Genomic DNA, 28,000 nt, shown 5'->3' with positions numbered 1-28,000 from the left:
ACGCACCAGTGGTCTAGTGGTAGAATAGTACCCTGCCACGGTACAGACCCGGGTTCGATTCCCGGCTGGTGCATTGTAATTTTGAGCTTTTCCCATTGTATTTTTATGACTTCATCCCCGTAGCCATGCCTTAGCTGATTTTTTATGACATTGAATTAAATAAATGACGGGTCGTTTTTTTATTTTTCAACCACTGAAGGCGTAAGATGATGGTGATGTATGATGATGAAGACTGGAGTACCAATTGAATATCTATAAACGAGGCGGTAATCGTTGCGGAGTAGTTGGGAGTTATTGCTTGAAATACGTCCACCTGGTTTTACAACACAAGGAAAGACAAAATCTTATCGTTTGTTTTACCTCCAGCACTCATATCTTGTTGATTATGACATTGTGATGAATTTCCACAGAAACGCCGTGGGACAACGACCAGGCTCCAAATTACACACCTCACAATTCCAACTAACATTTTAATTGCTCTTTGGAGGGATGCAGCTGCTCGTGAGTCATGATTTTGCCGGCTTCAACGAAAGCTTCTGGTTGGCCTAAACAATGCCCAGGCTAAAAGGGCGAAAGCAGGGTATGGGAGTTCAGAAAAGGTAGCAATCAGGTGGAAAACCTGCTTTAAGCAAAGCCAAGACCGATAATTTCTTCATATTTGTGTTTGCGTTTCAAAAATTGTTCCAAACGAGCTCGAAGCTCGAAGCTTTGGATGAACTTTGCGGCCTGGTACTTGCCTCAAAAGATTATGCAACTGGCTGAGGCAATGCAACGGAAAACAAAAACAAGGGGTGCGAGGACTTTACATCCATTCCATGCATTTCAACACACTTTTACGAGATGGAACAATCTTTACACAAAGCATGCCCGGGAGAGTATATCACAAACATGTAAAATGGGGTGTTCCCAGTTCTAACACAAGGCCAGCGGCTGTATCAAATCCATCGTAGCAATATTACCTGGTGAGATAGTATATAATTAGGAATATGACCACAAATGACGCCACGAGTGTAAGCATTCTACGGCTTGATTTGGTTTCAAATACCTGAGTAAAACAGACTGACCATCAGTCACGCGGCCATTAAATGAATTTGGCAAGAAAACATGTGTAAGAAAGAAACACAAAAGAGTTGAATCTGCAATTACTATGAGAAGCAAAAGAAGGAAATCAAGTAATCTACATACCATCTTAAAGCGATCCATGGTTCCTGACAGCACTCCCCTGGAAGAATCCATATCATTGCCCTAAATGCGAACAATAACAGATTATTTTAACAGCGAAAACAAAACAAGAAAAGTAAGCTCATGGCTGCAGCATCCATACCATTCTGTCTAGCATAAGATTATGGCTGTCCACCTCTTCATTTATATCTCCTGACAGCTGCATGACTAACTTACATTAACATATGTTGGGATATTTTACTAAAGCAAGAAGTGTAATTCATGTGCAAATGAATTTATATGAATTCTACCAGCAGGACACTATTTCCAGCTTTAATTTTAATTCCGGATACTAGGTAAGCTTTCAACGGCTAGCAATTTGAAATTTGGATAAAAAGCTCATCATATAGGTATGGCATGCTAACATGAAATTTAGAGATCATAAACTCTTCTTCCTTAAACACAGGATGATTTCCAAGAAAGGCTAGCTACTGAATTCAGATTGTTGAGAAACCTGAGAAATAAAGAATTTAGGAATATTATGAGAAGCTTTGCAGCTACAACAACTGGTAAGGCAAACCTTTCACTTATTTTCCCTCTCATGTTTGTAGGTCTCAACAATGAAATGGCAGCATAAAGTAGCCTACTAACAACACTACAATACTCTCATCATTTGCATTCAGATTGCTGAAATCCAGAAAAACAAGAATTTAGGAATATTCAAAGAAGCCTTGCAACCACAAAGACTAATGTTTTCAGGTCTCAACATCCAGAAAGCAGCATAAACTAGCCAGATAACGATACTACTATGCCCTTATCAATTGATTGATAGCCTACTTTGCTAGCTGGGAAACTCACTCTCTTCAGCAGACTGACTCTATCCTCCAACCCTTCCAAAGCTCTTTCATTATCTTGCTCATCAATCTCGTGGGAGGAGTACAAGGACGAAGCTCTGATGCCACCCTCCTCGATGCCATCAAAAAGAGCAGCCCTATTGTTACGAACATCCCTGTGCAGAAAAGGATTCTAGTAAGATGCCAAAAATCAAGTTGATGCCGCAAAGGCACACACAGTATTAGGAGTAATATTAGGAGTAACTCAAGTAAAACTAGGAGGGTAGTTGATAGGTCAAGTTAAGTTTCAGTCTCCATATTCAATTTTCCAAGAAATTGTATCATGCTTAACTAGTAACAAGTGTCTTCGCTTATACCAGAACCACCAGAAATGCATAGCTTTTTCATGATTGACGAGGATATTAGAACAATGACTTCTGTCACAATGCAAAATCAAAAGGAGAACTTATGGTAAGCAAAAGGGTGGAACAAAATATTAACAAATACATTTTCAGTGTATATCTTATCATGTTTTCATGTGTGTTGGATAGGGGGGCACACAATGTAAAGCGTGTTACAGAATGATTTTATATCAGCACACTCACTTTATAGAAATTCATGTTGTGGAGAACCATCTCACACCAAGACATATTCTCCATGGCATAAGTTTCATCAGAGTTCAATCCAGGAAGGCTTTCATCACTACCACAAACAAAGTCGATGCATTATCTAGAACCAAACTTTTTAATGCACTCACTTTATAGAAATTCATGTTGTGGAAAACCATCTCACACCAAGACATATTCTCCATGGCATAAGTTTCATCAGAGTTCAATCCAGGAAGGCTTTCATCACTACCACGAACAAAGTCGATGCATTATCTAGAACCAAACATTTTAATGTATTAGACAACACTGGAGAGCTTTTTGTAACAGCACGCCTAGTGGCATTAGGTAAGGGAAGGAATAAATTAGTTTTGTAAAGCAAACCTGAAAGAACAAAAGTGGACAGTTTCTTGCTACCAATGATGAGGGTAACCTTAGAGAGACAGAGAGTGGTAAAATTTATGATCCCAAGTGACCAGAGTTAGTGATAGCATACCATATTTAAAGGACTTTCTATCCTAGGCCAAAACTCTTAAACAAATGAAGCATCTATGTTACATTCTAGCTATCAGACAATAAGAAACCAGAAAAAAAACCTAAAAAACCAGTTACATCTTCAAGAATTTATCAGACAAAGTTTTACAGTTGATGCCAGCATCACGTAAATAAAATGACTCCTGGAAAATTGCCACTGGCCTCGTGCTAGATCAGATACTATGGTGCTTATTCAAAGTGATGTTTGAGTTGTAATTTTTCCTTATTCTAACAATCAGAAGAGTGTCTTATGGCAGCTAAGCTCTTCCAGTGATTTTACTGGGAAAATCTTTACGGGATCACATCAAGGAGATGCAAGTTAGAGTAGAGTGGTATAAGTTAGTATGGGGTTGTTTGCACATACCAATGCATAGATGCATCGCATGTTTAACCATTCAGAACAGACTCGCCACCAAAACTAGACAGATTAGAGCAGGAAGGACTGATATAAATAAATGTCTGTGATATGTGTCATCGAAGTCCAGGAGACAGAGATCACTTGTTTTCCTCATTACAGACTTGCTGCTGGTACAAGAATTAAATATGACTCGGCACAATGTATGAGCCACTTTGACAAGCTCAAGAAGGAAAAGGTTCGTTTAATTTGAAAAAAACATGAGTCGCTACTCCGCAAACAAAACCCTAGAGCCTCCCTTGATCACTCATCCATACCGTTCAATTGCATCAATTTGAGAGGAAAAGGGGCGGGGAGGATAGAGTAGAAATAGCTAACCAACTAACCTCCGCGAATTCATGGCTGGAAGATCACAGAACGTGTACCTTCTCTTGTAGCAACAATCTTACTCAGCTTTTGAAAATGCTGCAGCCAAAGAAAAAATATTAGATCTAACTGTGATGGTTACAGATTATAAGTTAGAGTTGCTGTTGAGATTCATAGAGTAAGAAGAGATTGATGATCAATGAAAGCGAGAGAGAATCAAGATCTTATAATGAAGGAATAGCACAGAAAGTAAGAGATGGTGAAGAGGGAGAGGAGTGAGGACTCCACGAAACGTTACCTTTTGGAGGGAAACAGGAATTTACGCTGCGGCAGGTAGTGGATGGGGAAGAAAGAGAGGGGCAGTATTTTACTATTTTGGGATTTATATATTTATAGGGCAAATAAAGGATTGAATGGTCAAAACGGTGAAAATTTGTGGGAGGGGTCCCGCAGGTTTGCCTACGAGGGTAAAAAATGTGCACGTGGGAGGGTAAAGACCGTGTGTAATAAAAAAAAAATCAAGAGTTAATTGTGTTAAATGTATCACTGCTATTATTAGAGTTTATTTAGTTGGACCCCTCTATTACTAATTTGATTATTTGGATCCCTCCAATACTTAGTTCTTATGTGTTGAAGACTCTTAACCTATAAAACCGGTATAAAAAAAAATCTGCTGTCACGTAGTTGCATGACATCGTGTGTTGTTATGACTGGGAATAACAGGTTATTTGAAGGAAAAAAAATCTAGATTATTTATATATAAAAAAATTAAAAAAAAAATGAAATTTATAAATACCCCAGTTCATAACGAATTCACTCGGACACGGCAGTAAAATTGGAAATTTGAATTTTCGAGAAGAGATCCCCTCCAAAATTCAAATTTCCGATTTTATATCATTTAGAAAAAAAAAAAAAAAAACTAGAAATTTTCCCCAGCAATGCTTATATTGTATCTGATTCAAGCGTAGTTCATTAACTTATCCATGTGTATGGCCGATTTAATATTTAGATTATAAATTAAATGAGTTAATATAAATTTAAAAAAATTGAGTGAAATAAAAAATACTAGTGGCACTTTTACAATTTTTTTTTTTGTTTTGGTCTACGGTGAAACCAAAGTTCTTTTAAGGCCCATTTATTTCACGTAAAATATTTTATTGAAAATATTTTTCAAATTTTTGCATATCTATTTTCTAAAAAATGTTTTCTTATATTTATTTTTTATAAAATATTTTAATGAAAAATAAGTTAATATAAAATATTTTACAGATGAACCTTCAAATTTAATTTATTTACTAGAAAATGTTTTCAACTCATAAAATTTTATTATAAATAGTAATTCACTCATAATATTATCTAATTATTTTAATTGTCATCATTATTATTTTTTCATCATCATCGCTATATTATTATTATCCCTCATCTTTATTATTATTATTATTATCGTTTCTTCCACCACTATAATCCTCATTTTTTTTTTATTATTTTTTATATTATTATCATTATCCTTATTATTATCATTATAATTATTTCTTTCATAATTATTATCATTATCTTATCACAAAGATGATAACTTAATAATTATATGAATATTCAAACCAAACATTAAAAAATATATTATATATATAAAATACTTTACATGTTTTTCACTCAAAAACACTCAAATTCTTTAAATTTATTAATAATTTAATACAAAGGTGAGGGAAAAAACCAGTGCATCGTACTCTTTACAAGTAGCTTGCAAAAGCGGCAGCAGCAGATTCTTACAACTCTGTGGGTGTCGTGGTTGTGCCACTGCAACAAAAACAACTCCAGAGCAGCCTTGCCTTTTTAGCACCACCACAACCACTGCAATCTCATGGGTTCCCTGGACACAACCACCCCAACAGGATCCCGGTCCAACATGGAGCAATTTCTTTGTGAACGGTTGGTCGACCAGACCCAGCCTATCCACGAACGCTTTAGAGCTCTCTTCTCTCTCCGTAACCTCAAAGGCCCTGGACCCCGCAACGCCCTCATTCACGGTTCCTCTCTCTTTCTCTTGTTTGTCATTAACTTTACATTTTTTTCGGTTTCTTAGCCAGAGAAAGGTGTCCTATGAATCGCTTGATGGATTGGGCTTTCTGAATCAAATTTTAATTCTTTTTTTTTTTTTTTGCTGACTTATCTTAGAAAAGAAATTATGATTACGGAATTTGAGTTTTTGGAGCATGTATTGTTCAGCAATCGCTCGTCGAAAGAAAGTAACTGTCTTTGATTTTTTTTTTTTTTAAGTTGAATTTCTTCTCTATGGATAAGTTGGTTAGATACATTATGGGCAAGAAGAGTTTGATAGCTTTTACTTGCTAATATGCTTAAAAATCTTTGGAGAATATAATTTTTTATTTTAATTTAAATTTGTAAATTAAGCAGTTGTTTTTCTATCTAAATGAAGTTTATTTTGTTTTGGAGAATAAAAGTTCTGATTTTTAAGTTAAAATTGTAAATTAAGTAATTGTTTTCTTTCACTATTTTTTTCCTCCTAACCTCTTCAGCAACAAGGGATTCTTCAAATTTGCTGGCCCACGAGGCTGCCTTTGCGTTGGGTCAAATGCAAGATGCTGAAGCTATCCCTGCTCTGGAAGCAGCTCTAAATGATCTTTCTTTGCATCCTATTGTCCGCCATGAGGTGCGTTCACATCAAGTTATAGAATTTTTTTTCTTGGTAATATTGTTGACGTTACTAATTATTTCCATATTGTTTATGCTGTTATATTTAAGGCTGCTGAAGCTCTTGGTGCAATTGGCTTAGACAGTAATGTTCCTTTTTTGAAGAATAGTTTGACTAATGATCCGGCTCAGGAGGTTAGAGAAACTTGTGAACTGGCTCTCAAGCGAATTGAGGAAATGAATTCTACAAGCAATGTTGATGGATCATCAGTAACAGAAAAATCACCTTTTATGTCTGTTGACCCAGCTGCACCAGCTTCGTTTTGCTCTTCTGTTGATGAGCTGAGGTATTTTGTTTATGGACTTGATATTTTTTTCCCCTTACGTACTAGGTTTTGTTAGGTTGTTGACTGAACTCAATTAACTTTTAAGGGGAGTTCTTCTGGATGAAAAAAGAAGCATGTATGAGCGCTACGGTGCTCTTTTTGCACTTCGGAATCACGGTGGGGATGAAGCTGTTTCTGCTATAGTTGATTCTTTGGCTGCAAGTAGTGCATTGCTCAAGCATGAGGTTTGTTGAGCTTCCTTAAACCTAGTTATGTTTATGCTAATTGTGGTTTGTCCTACTTTGTCTTTTCAAGTGGATAGTGTACATAATCATGTAGATATTCTAGTGGAAATTTCAGCTTGTCTGATATTTGGTGGGTGTTCTGCGTTGGTAAGTAGAGATAGCGTCTAGTGAAAAGCACCTCAGTTCTTCCTTTCTGAGTTTATTTGGAACTACAATGTCTCTTTAGCTTCAATTTGATTTTTTTATTGCAAAACACCGGTTCATGTTTTCTGAATACCTTTTCTGTAATTTTTCAGGTTGCTTATGTTTTGGGCCAATTGCAAAACAAAGTTGCTTCCGCTGCACTTTGTAGAATACTTAGAGATGCAAATGAACATCCAATGGTCAGACATGAGGCTGCCGAAGCTCTTGGTTCCATTGCAGGTACATCATCTGATCTTCTCTTTGTTGTCTTCCTGTGATTTTTCTTATTATGATCACGATCCTAATCCACCAAAAAAGGATGAAAAATTCTTCTAGTTGAAATCTCTGAAATGGTTGTAGATGGTATAAAAAAAAGCATGGAATAACGTTTTTGTTGGATAAGTTAATGATGCTCTGATATAACATCCTTGTAGTGATCAACATCTACGTATTGCTTGAGGTTTGAAGAGAGATGGGAGAATCTTGTGATGCTTCTCACAAAAGCAACCCCTTGCAATTACATGCGGGTGATGATTGCTGCTCATTTTACATAAACATGAAATTGCACACAACATAGATTTTTTACTATAAAAGAGAAGGAAAAAAAGCCACCTGTGTTCTTATTTGTGAAATATGTGAAGATTCTGTGTTTCTCTTGCTAATTCCCTTTCTTAACTGTCCTGGTCTGGGCGGTGTTTCCTGTAGCAGTTAAATCCGGTCCTTTTTCCGTCTCAATGTACTGTGCAATCATCATCGCACCTCGTTTTCCTGCATGTTTGCGTGCCAAATGACCTTTGAACCTTGACTAGTAGACTATATTCAGTCTGGCTACTCTAATAGGTATTGTTTTTTTCTCTCATAGATGAGCAAAGTGTTGCACTTCTTGAGGAATTTTCTAAGGATCATGAGCCTCTGGTTGCACAAAGCTGTGAAGTTGCTCTGAGCATGCTAGAATTTGAAAGATCAGGAAAATCATTTGAGGTATGCATTTGAACATTAAACATTAGAAATACATTACATTTACTGTTAACATATTTTCAGGAGAAGTGATTGTTACTCTCATCTTTGCAGTACCTCTTCATGCAAGACCCTCTCGTGCAAGCTTAAATTAACTGCACCTCTTCATGCAAACTCCACCACTTATACACGGTACAAGTTTTGTTTTTTATCTAGTCAATGGATTCCGTCTGCGAGGCAGTCGTTTTGGGATCATAAGTTGGGAAGAGTGTCATGGATCATACAGAGACTCGTCCTCTTCAGGGTCATGGCCTTGCTGATTTATTTATATAGGGATTATATAATACATTGATGCGTGGGAATATGATTTTGTTCAAGTTTGTAACAAATAAAGATTGCTTATTTTAGTCCTTCTATGTACAAGCAGGAGCCATCTCCATCTTGCAACCTCTTGTGCTTTCTTTTATGCATGATAATGTAAGAGAAAACACTATCTTGAGAAGGACTGTCGTGCTATAGCCATTCGATTTTAACCAGTTAATACTATTCACTTCAAGCAAAATTACCAAGTAACCAAAATTTAATTTAACCCGAAATCTTCTCATATAGGCAAGTTCAGATTTTTTTTTTCCCCGAAGAAAGCATGCTGTATTTATGATTGATGCACGCCGAATGCTGATAGCCTATAAATGTCAAAACCCACTATGATATTTGCTGCAAGTTATCACATTATCAAGTCATGGTTGGTAACTCGATGTTTTTCAAGTTACCCGAGGAAAGAATAAGAAAATCGGAGCCAAAAAAGGAACCTAGATGTGTAAAATGTGCACAACTAAACGTGAAAGAAGAGGAGCAAGAACAGCTCATTCTTGCTTTAGCTTGATCAGGAGCAAGAAAATAAGATCTCTAAGCTGTCGTTACTTGATGAAGCTAAAACAGGGTGGACTCTCTCTCTCTCTCTCCCCCCTCTCTGTTTTTTTTTCCTTTCTTTTTTGTTGTGATGTCTGTGCATACACTCGTGGATTCATAGATGCAGATCTACGTTTGAGTTTTCACAAGCACTACATTACATCTACCTAGCTACTCTTCTGCAAGGCTGATGATTGATCACTTTGTGTTAGTACAGTTTCCAAAAGGATTTCACTTTGCTGACCTTGTCAATGAGGGTTCTCAGTATTGTTAAGTGAAGTTGCCTTGGGGAGGTCCGTGAGCTGAAGAAGACAATGGTAAGTGCACGTACCATGATGGACATGTGTTTATGTAAAGCACTCGGTGCATGCTTTTCCTAGACCTTGCGCAAGTTTGAATTGGCAACTTTGTGTGCACCAGTGGACATTTCAAAGAAAGCCCATTATCTAGCTATGGACATTTTAGAATGTGTGTTGTTTTCATGGATGAAGTTAATGTTGATGTTTGAAGTTAATGTTGATGTTTTATAATATGGCTCTAGCTTCTTAGCACAATTTGGTATTGTGTTTTAAATGAGTGTTGGATAAAATTTAAATTTTTTTGTTTAAAATTAATTATATATATATATATTTTTTATTGTTTTGATGTGTTAATATTAAATTTAATTTTTTTTTTAAAAAAATATTATTTTAATATATTTTTAAATAAAAAATATTTTAAAAAATAAATCTTACAACTCTCATCTAGTGAAGTTGCCTCAAGTAGAGATACCCTCACTGGCCTCCCACTGTTGGCCCCTTGTCCAATCTGCTGCATGGTTTTTGAAATTAGCAGGCACTCGATTCTTTTTGCTCGGATCAATTTTTTTCTAACAATTTTTTTTTTTAAAATGATGGTACCTTTAATAAAGTTAGGTTACCTTGATTAATTTATGATCTAAGATAATTTTAAAAGGAAAAAAAAAGAAAAAAATAATAATAAACCCGCTACTACACTCTCAATTGAATTGGGTTTAAAAAAAACTAGCTAAGAATTTTACCTGAAAAAACTTGGTGAACCTAGATAAACTTAGATGAGACCTGACTGTATCAAACCATTTAAAATATGAAGAATTGAAGACAAAAAACCCTAATTTCTTCCATCCTTAAAGTCATATCAGTTGCAAAGAAAAGCAGGGGAATTTAAGCCACATACAAAAAAACTTTAAGGCAAGCTTGTTACTTGTTTGGCTTGCTGTAGTTCAGATTTACGAAATCAAGGTAAAATTAAGTTGTAATTGTTTTTCTTCAAGTTTTTGTTCTTTATCTGGGAAACGTATTACTAACTCGCTGGATTAAAGCCATGGCTCTATCTCCAACCTCCTCTTCCGTTATTGTCAAATAAAAGATTAAAATTCTGATTTGATATGAAATAAGAGAGGACATTTCGGGTTTTATTTACCGTTACAGAACCAAGAATTAAGACCGTGCAATTTTACTTTTTACAAGAAAAAAACATAAATCAAAGAGCAATTTGTATGAGTGAGGGGTATGGGTTGTGTCTACAACTTGCATACCTTTATTGGTCTGTAGCAGCATCAAACGCTAGCCTTCTGGTTTTTTAGGGGCATCTAACATTGGTTCCAAACAAAGAGTAATAATTACTAATAAAGTGTTGGTGTAATGGTTAAGATATTATTATATTTTTGTAAGAATAAAAACATAAGTTTAATTTTTAAGAAATGTATTTATTGAAAAGGATAACCACAAATCTCGAATGAAATTAGTTTTATTTTTTTAAAAAAAATAAGAACATTCAGATAAAAAAATAAAATAAAAAGTAATAAGTGTGCTTAGCTGCGACATAGACCCCACAACTTGCATATTTTTAGTGGGTGTTTTGAGAGTGTGGTAGCGGATTGCTTTTCAAATAGCTTTTCGTGTCGAAAAGCATGCCAATAATATTTTTTATTTTTTAAAAAATATTTTTGATATCAGCACATTAAAACGATTTAAAAAGTATAAAATTGCACTCAATTTTAAAAAATAAAATTAAAAATTTTTTAAAAAACAAGTTTGATGCAATGCCAAACAAGCATCGAGAAAGGACACGCATGAGAAAGGCCAACCTTTTCAAGTCCTTCACCACGAAGAAAACAGCAATTAAAAAGCCAACAAGATTGATTTCTTTTAGTAGTCTGTCTACATCGATATGTGTAAGCTGTGGGTTTTGTTGATTTATGTTTTTTACTTTTCCAGCACTTGGTTTTTTTTTCCAAACGGTTCCGAGTCTAACTTTTAAGCCATGGTCACATTACTGAAAAACCCTCCTGATGGAAAGCATTCAAAGCACTTCACAAAAGGAGTTGGAAAGTAATAGTTTGTTGGGGGAATCGATTTAAATCGTGGTTTTTTTTTTTTTTTTTAATTTTAAATTTTTTTTATTAAAAATTATATATTTTTTATATTGTTTTGATACCTTAATTTTAAAAATAACTTTTAAAAAATAAAAAAATTATTTTAATATATTTTAAATAAAAAAATACTTTAAACTACAAAAATTATAATAATCTCAAACAAAAATCAGATTTTTTGGAGCAATGACGCCACTGTTCCTGGCGGCAAACTTTTGGTTTCAGATATTATTGAAAGCATGTCATGCTTGTTATTTTGTTATTTTTTTAATATATATATATATATATTTACAATAACTTATTATTCAAATGAATAAATTTACACGTATTAATTATACTTTAAATTTAATTTTTAAATCAAAATATTCTCCTTTTAATAATTCAAAAATACAAGGACAAATACATAATTTATTATTTTATGTATTTTACTCAATACATGACAGATAAATATATTAAAAATAAATCTTAAATTATAATAATACATGTTTATCTGATGATATCACAGCAGATATCAGCAGTTTAAGTCTATTTATTTCTAACTTGTGAGTTTAATCGGTATAAAACTATATGATATTATCAAATCTTTCTGATTTGATAATTTAATTTATAATTTATTATTCATAAACACTGATAAAATCCTTTTATTTAATCGCACATTAGAGTGGCATAACTTTAAAGTTAAAGAGCTTTTGTTGTAGCTCATCGTATGTATTTCATGTCCCCTTCACCCATATATCTAACTATAGATTATGACTTTTTAAATGAAATAAATCCAGAAAAAAAGGGCAATCTTATGCCAAATCCATGTTTATCTCATGGTATTGTATGTAGTTGTTTTTATAAAATATTTAACTAAAATTGTGATATGTAATTTACGTTGTGGATTTTAATATAATTACATATAAAAACTTATTAAACATGGATTTTAAAAATATAAAAACCTATCGTTACTTAAACAATACTTGATTTATTTTAAGTAAAATGTATTTTTAACATCAAAATATATTAAAAATAATTTTCTATTATTACTTTAGGTTGAAAAATAAATAAAAAGATAACATAATCAGAAATATGAGAATATATTAAAAATCGTTATCAGAATAAACAAAATTATTTTCTTAAGAAAATAAAAGAAAAGAGGATTGGTAAAGTAGAGCAAAGTGAAACCCCAAAAACGCGCAAGAGAAATGCCATCATCACCATCCATCAGATTTTTCTTTCCTATTTTTTCTTCTCTACCAAACACCCAGATATATAAATACAGAGACTGACACAAACACTCACTCACTCACTCACTCTGATCGATTAATAGGAGAGCAATGGCGAACCCTCAGAAGGCATGGAAGGCGGAGTACGCCAAGTCGGCTCGTTCTTCCTGCAAGACCTGCAAAAGTATCATCGACAAAGAGATTCTCAGGCTCGGCAAAATGGTCCAGGCCAAACAATTCGACGGTTTCATGCCTGTATTCTTTCCCCCCTTTTCTTCCCTCTTTCATTATCCCACTGTTTTTTCTTTTTCTTTTTTGCATTTTGCTACGCTTTCTTTCTTCTTTCTCTCTTTTGACAAAAAAAAAAAGGGTAAAAAAAATGTCAATTTACGAGTCTCGCTTGCTTCCCCCGGCCTTCACTTCATTGTTCAGTTTTCTGCCGAGGCTTAGGTCTATACGTTGAGGCTTAGTTACCGTCGATACGCAATTCCATACCTTGGTTTACTGTATCCACTTTTTTTTTTTAATGCCTTAAAATGCATGCGATTCTCTGAACCAGGCTTCGTAATTGACCCCGGTGTCTTGTCACATTCTTGAAACTGTATCTGCTCAGGAATTATCTCCCGATTTTTATTATCTGTTCGATATACAATCTACTACAGGAAAGAATGATTGAACTTTTAGTTGTAACTTCTGTTTCTTGGTTTTCTTACTCAATCAAAGAAAGATAGACACATATTTTAGGTCTCATATAGTTGTTGATGTTTGCGATTTCTTAGATGTAAGTAAGTTTTCTCTCTCCCTGTTTTTTTTTTCTTCTTCTTCTTTCCGAGTTGACCCTTTTGAATTATATCCTTTATCTTGCCTTTTTTTTTCCGCTCCAAAATATAAACCTAAAAGAATGAAGTGTGATGTTCATCTGTTTTCTGAATAGATGTGGAACCATGCCAGTTGCATATTGAAGAAGGCAAATCAGATAAAATTGTAAGCGTTTTTGTCGCTGGTAATAATTATTTCCGAGATAATATGGATGGATGCAATGATTAAACTTCTTTATATCTTCTTTCTATTAGCATTGATGATGTTGAAGGTATAGAATCACTTCGATGGGAAGATCAGCAGAGGATTAGAAAATATGTTGAGGAAGGAGGTGGTGGTGGTAATGACGGTGGTAGTGGTAGTGGTCCTCCAAATGCAAAGGCTGCAAAGGCTATGGAATATGGTATTGAACGTTCACAAACTTCACGTGCAACTTGCAAGAGTTGCAGCGAAAAGATCATGAAAGGAGAGGTAGCTTTACATGTTTCCTGGTTTGGTAAATTATTTTCTTTTTCTGATTTTGCTTCTTTTCAGAAGAAGATTGATAAACTAATCCACATATCTATGAAAACTCCTTATACAAATAAATTCAGATATCAGTTGATATCTGGTACAGCAAAGTATGATTGGAATGAATGATTTTTTATTCTATGAACTTCAATTCTAAGGGGCTCCAGATTATTATAATGGATGTGTAGGTATTTGATTTAGGATGGTTTCAGAGCGTTCACTTACATTTTATTTTGCAGTTCCTGCATCAGTACTTGTGTTTTTTTGGCTGGCTGATCTGAATGCATTTGCCTCCTTTAGTTCTTAATAGCATGTACTGCAATACCTTTTACTTGTTTTACTAGTGGTGTTTGATTCTTTCTTATGAGGCCTCACGTTGCTTTTATTGGCTAAAAAAACAAAAAGAGAGGAAAAAAGAAAGAGTCTTGCTGGATTTCTCTCTATCTGTTGCTTTGTTCCCTGTTCCTTGTTGAGAAGAATTGGACTTATTAATTAAAATAGCTGTGTGCTTGAGAACCTTCCATCTTAATTTTTACAAAATGTTGGGCAATTTCAATTGATGTGTGGGTCTTTGGGATATTAAATATATTTTTCTTGAATACTTGGAAGTTGTACGTGACAAATTTTTGTTCTGTCATCCTTCTACCTTGGATAATGTCCAACTATAGGAGCTGGAATTAACAAATGTGTGTGTTATAAGAGCATATAAGTCGCCACCATATTAGGAAGCTGTTGCTATTAATGTGACAAATTCTTGATGTTAGAATAATATCTTATAAAACCATGAGATCTGAAAAGGTCTTGCTGTGTATTTCTTCACTTTTATTGTGTTGATTCTATCTCACATAATAAAAACTTCAATTTGGTAGACTATTTGATCTTTTGAGTCTTTTCTTTAATAACTAGATCATGCTAACATGACTATTAATTAAGTTGCTTACATTTCATCTTTAAAAATATGAAATCAATCTAGGTTCGTATTTCCTCCAAGCCTGATGGACAAGGACCTAGAGGATTGGCATGGCATCATGCCAATTGTTTCATGGATTTGAACCCATCTGTCCAGGTGGATAAGTTGTCAGGATGGGAAAGCCTTGCAGCTCCAGATCAGGCGGTGGTTCATTCTCTGGTTAAGAAGGTTCCTTCTACTGCTAAGACTGGTATAATATAGAACTAACTGTGCTATGATGTCATGACTGCTGTGTGTTTATATAGATACACATGTCACTGGATGCAGTCTCTTTCTCATTGCTGTTGTCTTCTTAGGCATTAAAAATGAGGGAAAAGAGGATGAAGAACTTCAACAATCATCTTCCAAAGCTGGAGCAAAACGTAGAAAAGATATAAGTGGTGATCAGAAGTCAAAAGTTGCCAAATCCGAAGAAGATGCATCAACTAGCAGGGCTGCATCTGCAAAGAATGATAGTGAATTGGATAGCAAACTTGAGTCCCAATCCAAGGAATTGTGGGCCCTAAAGGATGACCTTAAAAAGCATGTGACAACGGTAGAGTTGCGTGCAATGCTGGAAGCCAATAGCCAAATTTCTAATGGATCAGAACTTGATTTGCGAGACCGTTGGTAATATCTTTTAAAACAATTCGAGGCATGCATGTTATGGAATGTGTGATTTCTGCATTAGCAACCATGTACAAGTTTTGTGTTTTATCATGAATGCTAATGCACATGTTTTTCCATGTTACTAAGACTTAAAAGGGATAAACTTTTAACATTTTGAGATGATTAATACTATCCCTGGATAGGTTTTTATTGGTGTTGCTGGGGTTTGAACCTGGGGATACGTACTGCTGAAATGATTGTTAGTTCAACAGATGGTGAAAGGTCATGGACTTTTCTGTGCAAGTCCAGTTGTTAGCTTGTTGCAATACTCTAATTTCTTAATGTTTCTCCCGCTAGTAATGATCATGGAATTATCATTGCCCTGATAAATAAGCTAGGATTTAAATACACATGGAAGTGCTTGTTCTTAACATGATAACTGTGACTGTTAAACCACTTGATGGATATATTCAATAAATTTATGAGTTATTATGAGTTTGTAATTGTCATTATGACATCACTATAGACCATGGATTCCCCTTGCATGGAATTGTGATGCAATCTTTACCGCCATAATTCCTTTATAGTGCTGATGGGATGGTTTTTGGAGCACTTGGCGGCTGCCCGATGTGTTCTGGCTCTCTTCATTATTCTGGAGGTATGTATAGGTGCAGTGGGTACCTGTCAGAATGGAGCAAATGTTCATATTCAACTCGTGAACCAGCACGTCTTAAAGGAAAGTGGAAAATTCCTGAAGAAACTGATAATCAATACCTTATCAAGGTATACTATTGTGAGTTGTTTCATGCAGTTATTATGCTAATGGTAAATTGACTCACTGCTTGCTTTGCAGTGGTTTAAATCACAAAAGCGGAATAAACCAGTTAGGATACTTCCTCCACCATCATCTGACAACCTTTCTGGAAGTCAAGCTACCAGCAGCCAGTCTCAGTCTTCAAAGAGTGAAAGTCTGGGAGATTTAAAAGTTGCTGTTTCTGGGTTACCCAAGGAATCCCTGGTATGGCATGTATTCTATAGTTTGGTGAAATTATTTGTCAAATATTGTTGTAGCTGACGCACTAATTATGATCATTTTATACTTGGACAAATTCTTCAGAAAGAATGGAAGGGAAAAATCGAGGCAGCAGGTGGGCAGCTTCATGCCAAGATCAAGAAAGGTTTTGCTCCATGGTTTTGTTTTTGAATTAAATAATTATTGCTGCTATGAAGAGACTGACTCTTGCTGTTGATTTAAGACATTTCTTGTTAGTCATTCTGCTTAATGAGTTACATTGCAGATACAAACTGCTTTGTTGTGAGTGGTGTAATGTCTTCTGAAGATTCTGATATGAGGAAAGCAAGGTAAAGGTGCTTTCTATTTGCTGATCTTACTAAATGTCTTCTTTATTCATCATAAGTTGACTTGGTGTCGTTTGGCTTGACAGGAGGATGAAATTGCCAATCGTCAGGGAGGATTACCTGGTTGACTGTTTTAAAAGACAGAAGAAGCTTCCATTTAATTCTTATAAAGTTGAGGCCTCGGGTGGGGTTTCTAGTATGGTCACTGTCAAAGTGAAAGGGCGTAGTGCTGTGCATGAAGCTTCTGGTATGCAAGACACTGGACACATCCTTGAGGATGGGAAAAGCATCTATAACACAACTTTGAACATGTCTGACTTATCAACTGGTGTTAACAGGTTATCTATAATGTCTCCTGTCTTTTTGTGGTATAACCTTATTTTCAGCTGATATCTTTAGTTTTCCTTGGTTTTGAGTGATATTGCTCCATTGATTTTTTTAAAGTTTGCCCACATTTATTGCTTAATTCCTGAAGATGAACTGGCTTTGAAGGGTCAATAAGCTTTGTGTTGAAAAAGGATAGTGACTATATGGCCTGCGCTCATTTAATTGTGTCTAGTGCTAATTAGACTTTTGAAGTTTGGTATGACCAGCTAATGCAAGAATTGATTTAGATTCACTACTTTGTTTATGAGATATTTTCCTCCCTTCTAACTTTGATCTGTTTCCTGTGTAAAGCTTCTACATCCTTCAGATAATACAAGATGACAAAGGGTTAGAGTGTTACGTGTTCCGTAAATGGGGCCGAGTTGGAAATGAGAAAATTGGAGGAAATAAACTGGAAGAGATGTCAAAATCAGATGCCATCCATGAATTTAAGCGTTTATTCCTTGAGAAGACTGGTAATCCATGGGAAGCATGGGAACAGAAAAAGGATTTTCTGAAGAAACCTGGCAGATTCTTCCCATTGGATATTGTACTTGCTTATTTTGTTTTGCAATCTCTTATTCTTCTTAGTGCTCCCTGCTTAGTTGTTAGTTCTTATTGATGTCTAAATTTGTAGGATTATGGAGTAAACAGACAGGTGACAAAGAAAACTAGGAGAGATGCAGACAGCAAATTAGCTCCTCCTCTGGTGGAATTGATGAAGATGCTCTTTGATGTTGAAACATACAGGTATACACTACTTTCCTTTTCACTTTTGACTTTTTTTTCTTTGGGTAATTGTATGTGTGAAAGACCAGATCTTGTGGTTTGCAGAGCTGCTATGGTGGAGTTCGAGATTAACATGTCAGAAATGCCTCTTGGAAAACTGAGCAAAAATAATATCCAAAAGGGTAGTTACCTATTAAAAATCCTTTTCATTTGCTTTCTGATACTGAAGCAGATCTATTTCTGATACTGTAAAAAACCTTGACGTTCTGAAATTTGATTCGTATTTCTTTGTGCCAAGAGCCCTGTATTTATCAATTTTTACTTTTCCAGGTTTTGAGGCTTTGACAGAGATCCAGAATTTATTAAGTAGCAATGCACATGATCCTTCTATCAAAGAAAGCTTGATAATCGATGCGAGTAATAGATTTTTCACTGTGATCCCTTCTATCCATCCTCATGCTATCAGAGATGAAGATGATTTTAAATCAAAGGTACAGGAGGCCAAGTGTGATAACATCATTGATGTTTTTTACTCAGCTGCCTTTTTGTGCCTCTCTTATGGTGGATATTTGATTGGTTGGTTTCCCTATGGTCATAGTAATTACTAACTCATTTATCTGTGACTTGCAAATTGATGCTGTGTTGAATCTTAGTGGGGACTTCTTATATGCTGTATTAAAAAGTGTCCTGCTCAATCACAATTACTTACCCATGCACCTCTCATCTTAACCTTCTCTTTTAAGCCTCTCTGAAAGTCGAGTTATTTTCGCCCAAACTTAGAGAAAGAAGTGAAATTTTGCTGCCTCTTCTTAATGCATTGTATACAGAAGATTGAAAATAAAATTTGAAGTCACTGGAAAATTATACCTTAGGGGCTTTCCAATGACTATTGATTAACTGAAGTTTAATGGTGACTATATCTATCTCGTCTACCATGCCTGTATGAGGAATAATGCAGTTCACTATTTTGTTTCTACTGTAGGTGAAAATGTTAGATGCTCTTCAGGATATTGAGATAGCTTCAAGATTAGTTGGCTTTGATGTGGATAGCGATGATTCCCTTGATGATAAGTATAAGAAGCTCCATTGTGATATATGTCCACTTCCTCATGACAGTGAGGACTATCAGTTGATTAAGAAGTATCTCCTAACAACTCATGCACCAACTCATACGGTGGGTTAACCTCCTTTAATGTTCAAGCCCTCAGCACTGGCTCTGCTGGTGATGAGTTATTGTTCCTTATTTTTTTCTTTCTTCCCCGCCATCCTAACAAAGTAATCACTGGTGTTTAATGTTGTTATCAGGATTGGAGTCTTGAACTGGAAGAAGTATTTTTGCTGGAGAGAAGAGGAGAATTTGATAGATTTGCCCCTTATAGAGAAACGCTTAAGAACAGAATGCTGCTATGGCATGGTGAGTATCTCTTAATCAATTATATCTACATACAAACTGCTTTCGATCAAGGTTCATGGAAACCTGGAGATTCAGCAGTAATGCAGCATGATTACAGAATCAGATATGTAAGTGAAACCAAAAAGCTGCTCCTCTACAGGTTCTCGGTTGACGAACTTTGTGGGAATACTTAGCCAAGGACTTAGAATAGCTCCTCCTGAAGCACCAACAACTGGCTATATGGTTCTCTTTCTCTCTCTTTGTTTTTCATTGTGTGCATATATGTGAACACTTATACATATTTGGGTTCATAGGCCTTGGATTATCATTTGTGATTTTCACATGCATGCCTATCGTATCTTCCTCCCTTCTACAAGGCTGATGATTGAACACTTTGCATTACAGTTTGGTAAAGGGGTTTACTTTGCTGACCTGGTCAGTAAGAGTGCTCAGTATTGCTTTACCGATAAGAAAAATCCAGTGGGACTAATGCTTCTCAGTGAAGTTGCCCTAGGGGAGGTCTATGAGCTGAAGAAGGCAACGGTGAGTTCACATCCCATGATGTATATATGGTTTGTTAGTGTGTGTATCTGTGCATGTCCACATGTTTGGTTTGAGTTGGTAACTAACATTGTGCATGTACCCATTCAACATGCTAAAAAACAAGGCCATTATCCTGTTGTGGGCATGAATGTGGGGTTCTAGAGATACTTGGCCGTAACTTTTGTTGCATGAAGTTCTTACTCAAAACATACTAACTTGTGCCTGCAAGTTTGGCACAATTTCCCTCATTCCACTTGCTGTAAGATTTCTGATTTAGTTTGCATAATGACAGCTTTTCCTCACTGGATTTTCTGTAGTAGTGAAACTTGCTTTAGTCACCCAATATTCAAACAGTCTTCTGTTTGAATTTGTTTTTCCTTCTTTTCTGAATAAGAACCACAAGTTTATTTATCACAGTATATGGAAAAACCACCGGAGGGAAAGCATTCTACAAAAGGGCTTGGCAAGAAGGTACCTGAGGAGTCAGGATATGAGAAGTGGAGGAATGATGTCATTGTACCTTGTGGCAAACCAGTGTCTTCAAAAGTCAAGGCCTCTGAGCTGATGTACAACGAGTACATTGTTTACAATACAGCTCAAGTAAGTTCTATCTGCCTGGCAAAGTAGAAATTTTTAAAAACCTGCTGATGCATTGCTGTTACCATTTCAAATTTAAATTCAATTTTCAATACATAATTAATTAAATGATATATCTCATTAGTAGAGTTTTTTGGTGGAAGTTTGGTATGGATTAAAATTCTAAGATTTGATCCACTTTCGGAATGATCAAAATGATCGAATCAAAGTCTTTTGCTGCTGTATCAGAGTGGTTATCTGGGTTCTGCCAAGTAATTGAAATAATTAATGCTCAAGGCAGAATTCTTATGATGAATTATCTCGTACGATTACTTGATGATTTTCATATGATTATACTTTTCGATGCCCATATATGGAGCAGTCCTTAAAATAGTGGTTTTCTTGGACAGGTTAAAATGCAGTTCTTGTTGAAGGTGAGGTTTCATCACAAGAGAAGATGAGAACGTTGTCTTGCCTTTCAAGGATGTAATCACCACACTCCCTATGAAATGCATTTTGGATACCGTAGAAGGGTTCTGTGATGAGATCTCATTTTGGGGCTTGCTGGAGATCTATCAACCTTGGCATTTTGCATGTGTAAATGGTGTTCCCTAGCGTGGATTATGAAAACATGTCTGAATGTTTAATTATAATAACACTTTTGTACAGATTATGGGAATTGGTATTATGTATCCAATGCTTTGTGGGCTGCCCTCTTTTGCTATTCATGGGTTTTCCCCTCATTGTATGAAGGGTTTTGGGGGTGCCATGCTGGGATGCAAGCATCCGAGCACCTGGGCCAAAACTATAGGTATTCATGTTTAAAATTTAGCACTGCGATTGCACTCTTAGATAGCAAAAACTTTAGAAGTAGGACTGGGGCCGTCTCAACCATCTATGTCCGAGTCTTAGCACTTAAGGTGCATGTGATTTGTGGTCCGTTGCTGCGATTGTGATCGGTTTTGGCTTCTCTATAAGGCATCTACCAAGTGATTGGATGAAGGAAAAAGCTTTAATGCAAACGTAGAGTCGACTGTTCACATGAGCATGGAGGAGAAGCAGAACTATAAATTTGGAAGCTTGCACTTTAATGTGATGTCAGCCACATTTATGTAGCAGAGGAGGTAGTTGATAGATATCCCAATCTATTCTGTTAACATAGAAGAAAAGGTGGGGCTGTATGTTTAGTGTTTACATATCAAAAGGGTATGTAAATATGAACATGCATGCACGATTGAGGGAGGGAGATTTAGCTGTTGGAATGGAGGGCGGTGTGTTGGTTAAGCCTTCAAAGCTTGCATGTGTGCTATGTGCAAGGATAATGTTACAAAGGGATTCCAAAATCAATGATGATTATGTCATGGTTGATAGACCAGAAGCTGGAAAGATTTGTCATGCCAATCCCCAAACTGCCTGAAACGGGTTGGCGAGGGAAAATGTGATGCAATAATCATTTAGGAGGCGGTTTACTGATAAGAGTTTGGGATTAAAAGGTTTGCTTCCTCTGTGTTTTTAAATTCAAGACCCATGATTGCTTATATGATGGTCATTGGAAGCTTATATGATCGTTAACTTCAAGATTCCTGTGAGATTAATTGAAGTGCATACACAAATTGACCTGAACTCCTATGTTGAATAATAATTTTTTTTTAAAAAAGATGTGATGCAGTGGTAAAGCTGAGGTAAGAGACATGATATGTGCTTGCACTTTTCTATTCAAAGTGCCATTTTCCTATGCCAGGGTGACGAATCCTTCGTGCCTTTTAAGCTGTCCCATTGCCGCACTATTTTATTTATGTTGTTTTAGAGGAGGGACGTGGCTGGCTGGTCCTAGCACCATTTCCATGACCTTCCCCATCTCCCCACTGCTGGTTCGTTGTTCTGAGGATGTGTTACCTTCATGCGTTGAAGGTCCTTCACATATGCTGATGCAAGGGGCAGTAATGCTTCGCATATTCTCTCCACAACAAACTTACGTCTTGTTCAACACCTTGAGCTGTGAATCATTGTAAAAAACATGCTTCACTTTAATTATGTATGAGAGTGATCGCCATGTTAACATGACCAGAGCCATGGAAATGGTAAGACAAGTCTCCAAATATCACCAAGAAAATGCATTAAATAAACTCAAAATCATGAACAGATACTTTTTAAGGAGCTCGATTAAAGTCCCCCCACTCTGTATCTTTTTTCCTTTTCCTTCTTGAGAGCGAGACAATCCATTTCTTGGATATTTGGACTCGCAAGCAATTGTGACTCAACATCGATCATGGACCACCGTGGTACTGAGGCCTAGCCACCCATAAGAGGTTGGTATGCTCTCTTAATTTTATAATTTTACAAGTTTGAATTTTAAAATTAACATTTAAAGAAATTAAAATTTTTAAACATATTAGTTCGATATAAAAAAAAATGTACTAAAATTGTTCAGAAATAAAATTTAAGTTTAATTGATAAAAAAACTATTCTGAAAATATTATTTTTGTTGATAAAAGAATATCAGACAAGCCAGACATTGTTTTCAAATCCCCAATCTAAGCTATATTTATTTTCCTTCTTGTTTTTTCTAAAAAAAATCATAATTCAAGCCATAACTTTCTTGAACCAAGATAAGAAGCCTCGTTTATTTTTGCATTTTAAAAATGTTTTTAAAAAATTTTATTTTTTTTATTTTATTTTTGCTTTAAATTAATATATTTTTTAATATTTTTAAATCATTTTAATATTATAATATCTAAAATAATTTTTTAAAAATAAAAAATATTTTTTAATATATATATATATTGCCACATGTTCTGTCTCTTGTAATAAAATCGAAGCCTATGCACGAGGGCAAGGCTCCCCACTTCGGTTAGCTTTTCTAGAACTGAACACACTTTAGGCAGGCGAGCACTAATCCCATGACATGATCGACATGAGAGCTCAGGTTTCCAAAGGCTCAAAAAGTCAGCTTCGCTTCTCTACGCCACCAAGGGGTTATAGATAAATCCTTAATCTGTAAGTAAATTAAACTTAAATATCCACTTGCTTATATTTAACTCTTAAAATAACTATTTTTAAGACAATGAACTGACAGTTAAAAAATAATAATGTCTCCACTGTTTGATTCCCCAAGTAAAATTCCTGATTTACTTGTAGTTAATTTATATTTTTAAAAAACACCAGACTGATTTGAGGATGCATATTTAAGATTGTTTAGAATAAAAATTTAGTTATTAAAATTTAGAGTAACTTATCATGGAATTAAAATAATTTTAAGATTTAGAAACTCATACAAGTAATCATGAATTTGTCCCTTCAACACACATTAGTCTTTAACTAATCACTCACGATGTCTTAAATTATTAGATTAGTTGTCGGTGAACAATCACCGGAAGGTGGAGGTTTCACACCACAGCCACAAAGCGACAAAAACATCAGTTCCCAGGTGCGGCGTTCGGCGGAAAAATAAAAACTTAGCAATCAAACGTCCCAAAAATCAAACTTGAAAAGTAGCAGTAAGAAATTTCAAAAGCAAACTATATATTAAATATATTAATTAATCAAATCATAAGACAGTATTAGAGTATAAATCATGTTAATTGAGTTGGTCTTTGTTCATAAAATAGAAGCCTCATATTGCATAAGTCCATTGATAAATGTTCCCTCAAAACCCTACATGGTGGCCTTCGATGTCTCCCATTTACTCTTATAAGAGATCCTTTATGTCCCTTACTCCTAAAGCCCCCACCTCACTTGATCCCCTAGCCAACCAGACCACACACACACTAGCCTCATTCGTTTTTTTTGCACCATTTCCTAGTGTGTTCGTGTGCCTTTAAAAAAACTTCAAGATTCTCTTCTTCTCTGTTTCTTTCTTTTGTTTCTCCCATCATGGCATCATCTGTGACTGGCACTGGCACCGGTTCTCCTTGCGGAGCATGCAAGTTTCTCCGGAGGAAATGTGCCTCCGATTGTATCTTTGCACCTTATTTTTCCTCTGAACAAGGGACTGCTCGGTTTGCAGCCATTCATAAGGTTTTTGGTGCTAGTAATGTGTCCAAGTTGTTGTTGCATGTCCCGGTTGCCGATCGTTATGAGGCGGTTGTCACTATTGCCTATGAAGCTCAAGCAAGGATCAGAGACCCCGTTTATGGATGTGTTGCACATATTTTTTCCTTGCAGCAACAGGTTTGTGGAATTCTTTGTATCTTGCTTGCTCACAATTTATATATATATATATATGTTTTTCTTTCTTTTTTTTAGCATATTTTTCAAGCATATATACCATGGATCATATAGGTATACAGTACAAAATTTTCCTTCTTGACTGTTTTTTTTTTGGAAAAGGGATTCTAGAAGTCTGGTTATTCATCTCCAAAAGGATTTATGATTTTCTCTGAAATCTAATGCATTATGTTGTGTTTTTAAGGATTTTTTATTTGTTTATGTTCAACTCTTTCCGTAGGCTAGCAAGGGAGGATTAATCTTATTTCCAAAACACATCAAGTTTTTTTCCCTCTCTGTTGATGATAGAGGGTCTTGCTTGTGAGCCCTTGGTCCTCAAATCATGTAGCTGCAGGTTTCATCTTTACAGATATAGTGTCAGTGTACAAGCTAAGGAAGTTCTAATTTTTGGTAACTGTTTATGCTTTTGTAGGTGGCATGCTTACAAGCACAGTTGATGCAAGTGAAGGCTCAACTAGCACAAAATCTAATCGATTCAACACGCATTAATGTAGAGAATACGCATCATCAGTGGCAAGGAAATAACATTTCTGGGGTGTCATCATTTCCATCTTATCAAACTTACATCAATCCAATCTCTCCACAAAGCTCACTTGATTCGGTTGACCTTAACAACAGCAACATTGATCATGGGATGATGGATATGCAAGATATAAAAAGCGGAGAGGACTTTGCATTCCAATCCTTTGCCAAGGTCAAAAGACCATACAATAGTGACTTGGGTGAGCTTCAAGCACTGGCACTTAGAATGATGAGGAACTAATTAACAGTAATTCGTCATGAACATTATCATGTTTCTTTAATTTCTGCGCATCCTAGCTCATCAAATGGAAAATCATGTATATATACTGAGATCGATCCCATCTAAAGAGACTCCAGTTTTGATCATCATAAAGCCTGGTAGAGGCCTTAATTTCCCTTCTGTTCAACCAGCACAAAATTACGTTGTAACAGCTTGAAAATGAAACTCCGTCCCTCTCATAAGCTACTACCAATATTTAATTGCTAGCTAGAGTGGTTAACTTACTTTCTGAAGATAATTTAGTTTTCACTGAGCAACAATAATGGGATTCTCAACTTTCAATTGTTTTACTTTCTTCTTCTTCTTCTTCTTCTTCTTCTTCTCTACTTTTACTTGCAATGAATATTATAATTTGGAGAAAATATTCTATATTCTTCACCTATCAAGTTGGGGGATAAATTAAGGTGTGTATAGATACAAATTTGAACCCTCTGTTGTCTTTTGCCAAAAAAACATACCATACCCACCACTATTATAGGTGTTAACTAGAGATGACACTCTTAGATTAATTTGTAGTTGGAATCCCAAGGTTAAGCTATCTTTATTCTCTGTCAAGATTATTGGCTCCGGCTGCCCTTACATCAATTCCAATTATAACTTAGGAAAATTTCATCTCAAGAAACGGGGATCTGGTAATTAGAGAGGAGATGAATGCTGTGATTGTAGTTAAGGGCACAGGCAAGCACCCTTGTGGTTAGTACCCTTAATGGACCCACTTGTCTCGGGTTTATATGTCCTAATAAGTAGGTTTACCTAACAAAAATACTCTTTTATGATTTTAGTCCGTATAATCTATGACCTTGTATCCATATATGTAGACAAAGTGTTCCCTTGATTGAATGCATTGGGCTACATCATGATCAAGTAGCTAGCTTTAACAAGTTTTGTTTAACCGAGTAAGAAGATGGAGGGTTGTTTCTGCTCTCTAAAATCTTTAAATAATGAAATTTTTTTAAAAAAACAAACTAAATTAACGAAGCCATTGTCCAAAAAACAAGAAATGAATTGTTAATTCATGTACATTGAGTGGATGTATTTAATTACTATTGTGAGGGAAGACGACATTGCCGAACTTGTTTGTTGCAGCTTCAATATTGATATCGTGTTGTGTGCCCAGAGCCCGTCGTCCAGAGACATAGAAAGGGCCTTTAATGGGAGAGAAAATTTGCGTTATATATAAATGTCAATTTCTCTTCAAATCATGGTGCTAAAGGAGGAGGAGGAAAAGGAATTCCATCCATCAAACTTGAAAGTGTATTTGTATTCCTTTTTTAAAGCAATAATGATGGTGTCATGATAGTTGTTGATACTGTACGTGCGGGGATTAAAGAATTGCTTCTTAGTTATTTGGTTCAGGATTATTAGTAAACTCAAATATACTGGTTTTATCAGAAATTCTAAAGGTAAGAAACTGATTGTGATTAGAAAAAATATTAACATCCTACTATATCCTATTTGAGGTAAACTCTATTATGTGATTTAAATATGGTTTAAATATTTTGATGAGTTTCTAACCGATAATCTATTTATGACTTAGGATGAGAATTTATTCTTGTGAATAAATCGAACATTTTAAATTATTATGGGCTCGTGTATCCTATTTGAATTCTTATATAAATGTTTTTTGTAATTTGTATATTGCGATAAAAAATTCTCCCAATTTAAAATTTATGAATATTTAAAATAATTATAAGAATTTATTGATCAACTCCTGGTATTTAAATATCATCTTACTTGTAAGTTCAATATTTATACCAGAATATTGATCATTAATTCCATGAATTAATGGTTTCAGGGGTTATTAAAATATTGGCCAAGTTTTCACGAATTTAATAAACTGATTATTAAATTTAAACTGAATGCAAATACACACACACACACTAAAACACACCATGTATATATATTTTTTTGGGAAAAATATGTTTTTTTATATTTATGAGAGACTTGGCCATATGTAACATACAAAAAAAGATATATATATTTTTTATTATATTATTTTTTTTGTATTTTTGTAAGGCCATGTTTGGCAAAAATCTAATTTTTCTTGAAATAAAACTATTCAAAACAAGCCCAAAAGGTGTTTGCTAAACACATCCTTAAACCAAAAAACCTTAACAAAAAAAAAAAAAGGCAAACAAAGCAGGGTCTAATGATTGGCCCAGTTTTGAACTGGTTAGATTGACCTGAATGGACTAACTTGATTAGGGTTTACCTAACCGAGTTAACCTAGAAACAAACCAAAGTAAAGATCCAAACTCAAAACAAGATTCAACATAAATAAAAACATAAAAATTAAAAATTTCTAAAAAAAAAAAGATCAAACACAAAAAGTATGAATACAAAGAACACTCAAAATTAAACCCAACAATGTTAACATCAAACTAAACCAAATTTT

General features: G+C 35.1%; 4 protein-coding genes and 1 non-coding gene across 6 annotated transcripts; 4 read left to right on the top strand and 1 right to left on the bottom strand.

Moving 5' to 3' along the window:
- Positions 1-2: 2 nt before the first annotated feature.
- Positions 3-73, top strand: TRNAG-GCC (transfer RNA glycine (anticodon GCC)). Its single transcript has one exon. It is a non-coding gene; the product is annotated as a tRNA-Gly (tRNA).
- Positions 74-773: 700 nt separating this feature from the next.
- Positions 774-4,218, bottom strand: LOC118049422 (bet1-like SNARE 1-1). 2 transcript variants are annotated; one of them, XM_035059418.2, is made up of 6 exons: positions 4,153-4,218; positions 3,875-3,953; positions 2,020-2,170; positions 1,325-1,381; positions 1,186-1,245; positions 774-1,045 (listed from the first exon to the last, which is right to left on the bottom strand). In XM_035059418.2, the coding sequence occupies exons 2-6, from the start codon at positions 3,886-3,888 to the stop codon at positions 956-958; spliced, it is 372 nt and encodes a 123-aa protein (XP_034915309.1). In that variant the 5' UTR covers positions 3,889-3,953; positions 4,153-4,218; the 3' UTR covers positions 774-955. The 2 variants fall into 2 exon arrangements, with proteins under 2 accessions (XP_034915309.1, XP_034915311.1); XM_035059420.2 differs by having other exon boundaries at positions 774-959.
- Positions 4,219-5,565: 1,347 nt separating this feature from the next.
- LOC118049373 (deoxyhypusine hydroxylase) lies at positions 5,566-8,716 on the top strand. Its single transcript, XM_035059363.2, has 7 exons — positions 5,566-5,878; positions 6,389-6,522; positions 6,615-6,850; positions 6,936-7,074; positions 7,371-7,497; positions 8,120-8,238; positions 8,329-8,716. The coding sequence occupies exons 1-7, from the start codon at positions 5,713-5,715 to the stop codon at positions 8,362-8,364; spliced, it is 957 nt and encodes a 318-aa protein (XP_034915254.1). The 5' UTR covers positions 5,566-5,712; the 3' UTR covers positions 8,365-8,716.
- Positions 8,717-12,665: 3,949 nt separating this feature from the next.
- LOC118049270 (poly [ADP-ribose] polymerase 1) lies at positions 12,666-21,300 on the top strand. Its single transcript, XM_035059218.2, has 20 exons — positions 12,666-12,978; positions 13,658-13,707; positions 13,797-14,013; positions 15,026-15,212; positions 15,319-15,631; positions 16,198-16,393; positions 16,464-16,628; positions 16,728-16,788; positions 16,909-16,972; positions 17,056-17,307; positions 17,648-17,885; positions 17,973-18,085; positions 18,170-18,246; positions 18,395-18,555; positions 19,047-19,238; positions 19,370-19,478; positions 19,618-19,700; positions 19,863-20,000; positions 20,418-20,600; positions 20,987-21,300. The coding sequence occupies exons 1-20, from the start codon at positions 12,835-12,837 to the stop codon at positions 21,035-21,037; spliced, it is 2,994 nt and encodes a 997-aa protein (XP_034915109.1). The 5' UTR covers positions 12,666-12,834; the 3' UTR covers positions 21,038-21,300.
- A 2,942-nt stretch (positions 21,301-24,242) lies between these two features.
- Positions 24,243-25,896, top strand: LOC118049418 (LOB domain-containing protein 16). Its single transcript, XM_035059416.2, has 2 exons — positions 24,243-24,746; positions 25,216-25,896. The coding sequence occupies exons 1-2, from the start codon at positions 24,450-24,452 to the stop codon at positions 25,564-25,566; spliced, it is 648 nt and encodes a 215-aa protein (XP_034915307.1). The 5' UTR covers positions 24,243-24,449; the 3' UTR covers positions 25,567-25,896.
- Positions 25,897-28,000: the final 2,104 nt, after the last annotated feature.

Source organism: Populus alba, chromosome 2 (assembly GCF_005239225.2).
Source record: "Populus alba chromosome 2, ASM523922v2, whole genome shotgun sequence".
In the NCBI taxonomy this organism is placed as follows: domain Eukaryota; kingdom Viridiplantae; phylum Streptophyta; class Magnoliopsida; order Malpighiales; family Salicaceae; genus Populus; species Populus alba.
The sequence above is the reverse complement of the archived record's forward strand: the minus strand, read 5'-3'. Positions and strand labels throughout refer to the sequence as shown.

Coding starts and splice junctions, on each gene's coding strand:
- LOC118049270 (XM_035059218.2), top strand. CDS start 12,835: ATGGCGAACCCTCAGAAGGCATGGAAGGCGGAGTACGCCAAGTCGGCT. Junction 19,701..19,862: donor CACCAACAACTGGCTATATG/GTTCTCTTTCTC, acceptor TTTGCATTACAG/TTTGGTAAAGGGGTTTACTT. Junction 20,601..20,986: donor TTGTTTACAATACAGCTCAA/GTAAGTTCTATC, acceptor TTTCTTGGACAG/GTTAAAATGCAGTTCTTGTT.
- LOC118049418 (XM_035059416.2), top strand. CDS start 24,450: ATGGCATCATCTGTGACTGGCACTGGCACCGGTTCTCCTTGCGGAGCA. Junction 24,747..25,215: donor TTTTTTCCTTGCAGCAACAG/GTTTGTGGAATT, acceptor ATGCTTTTGTAG/GTGGCATGCTTACAAGCACA.
- LOC118049373 (XM_035059363.2), top strand. CDS start 5,713: ATGGGTTCCCTGGACACAACCACCCCAACAGGATCCCGGTCCAACATG. Junction 6,523..6,614: donor ATCCTATTGTCCGCCATGAG/GTGCGTTCACAT, acceptor GTTATATTTAAG/GCTGCTGAAGCTCTTGGTGC. Junction 7,075..7,370: donor GTGCATTGCTCAAGCATGAG/GTTTGTTGAGCT, acceptor GTAATTTTTCAG/GTTGCTTATGTTTTGGGCCA.
- LOC118049422 (XM_035059418.2), bottom strand. Junction 1,382..2,019: donor GAGTCAGTCTGCTGAAGAGA/GTGAGTTTCCCA, acceptor TTAGTCATGCAG/CTGTCAGGAGATATAAATGA. Junction 1,046..1,185: donor CCATGGATCGCTTTAAGATG/GTATGTAGATTA, acceptor TGTTTTACTCAG/GTATTTGAAACCAAATCAAG.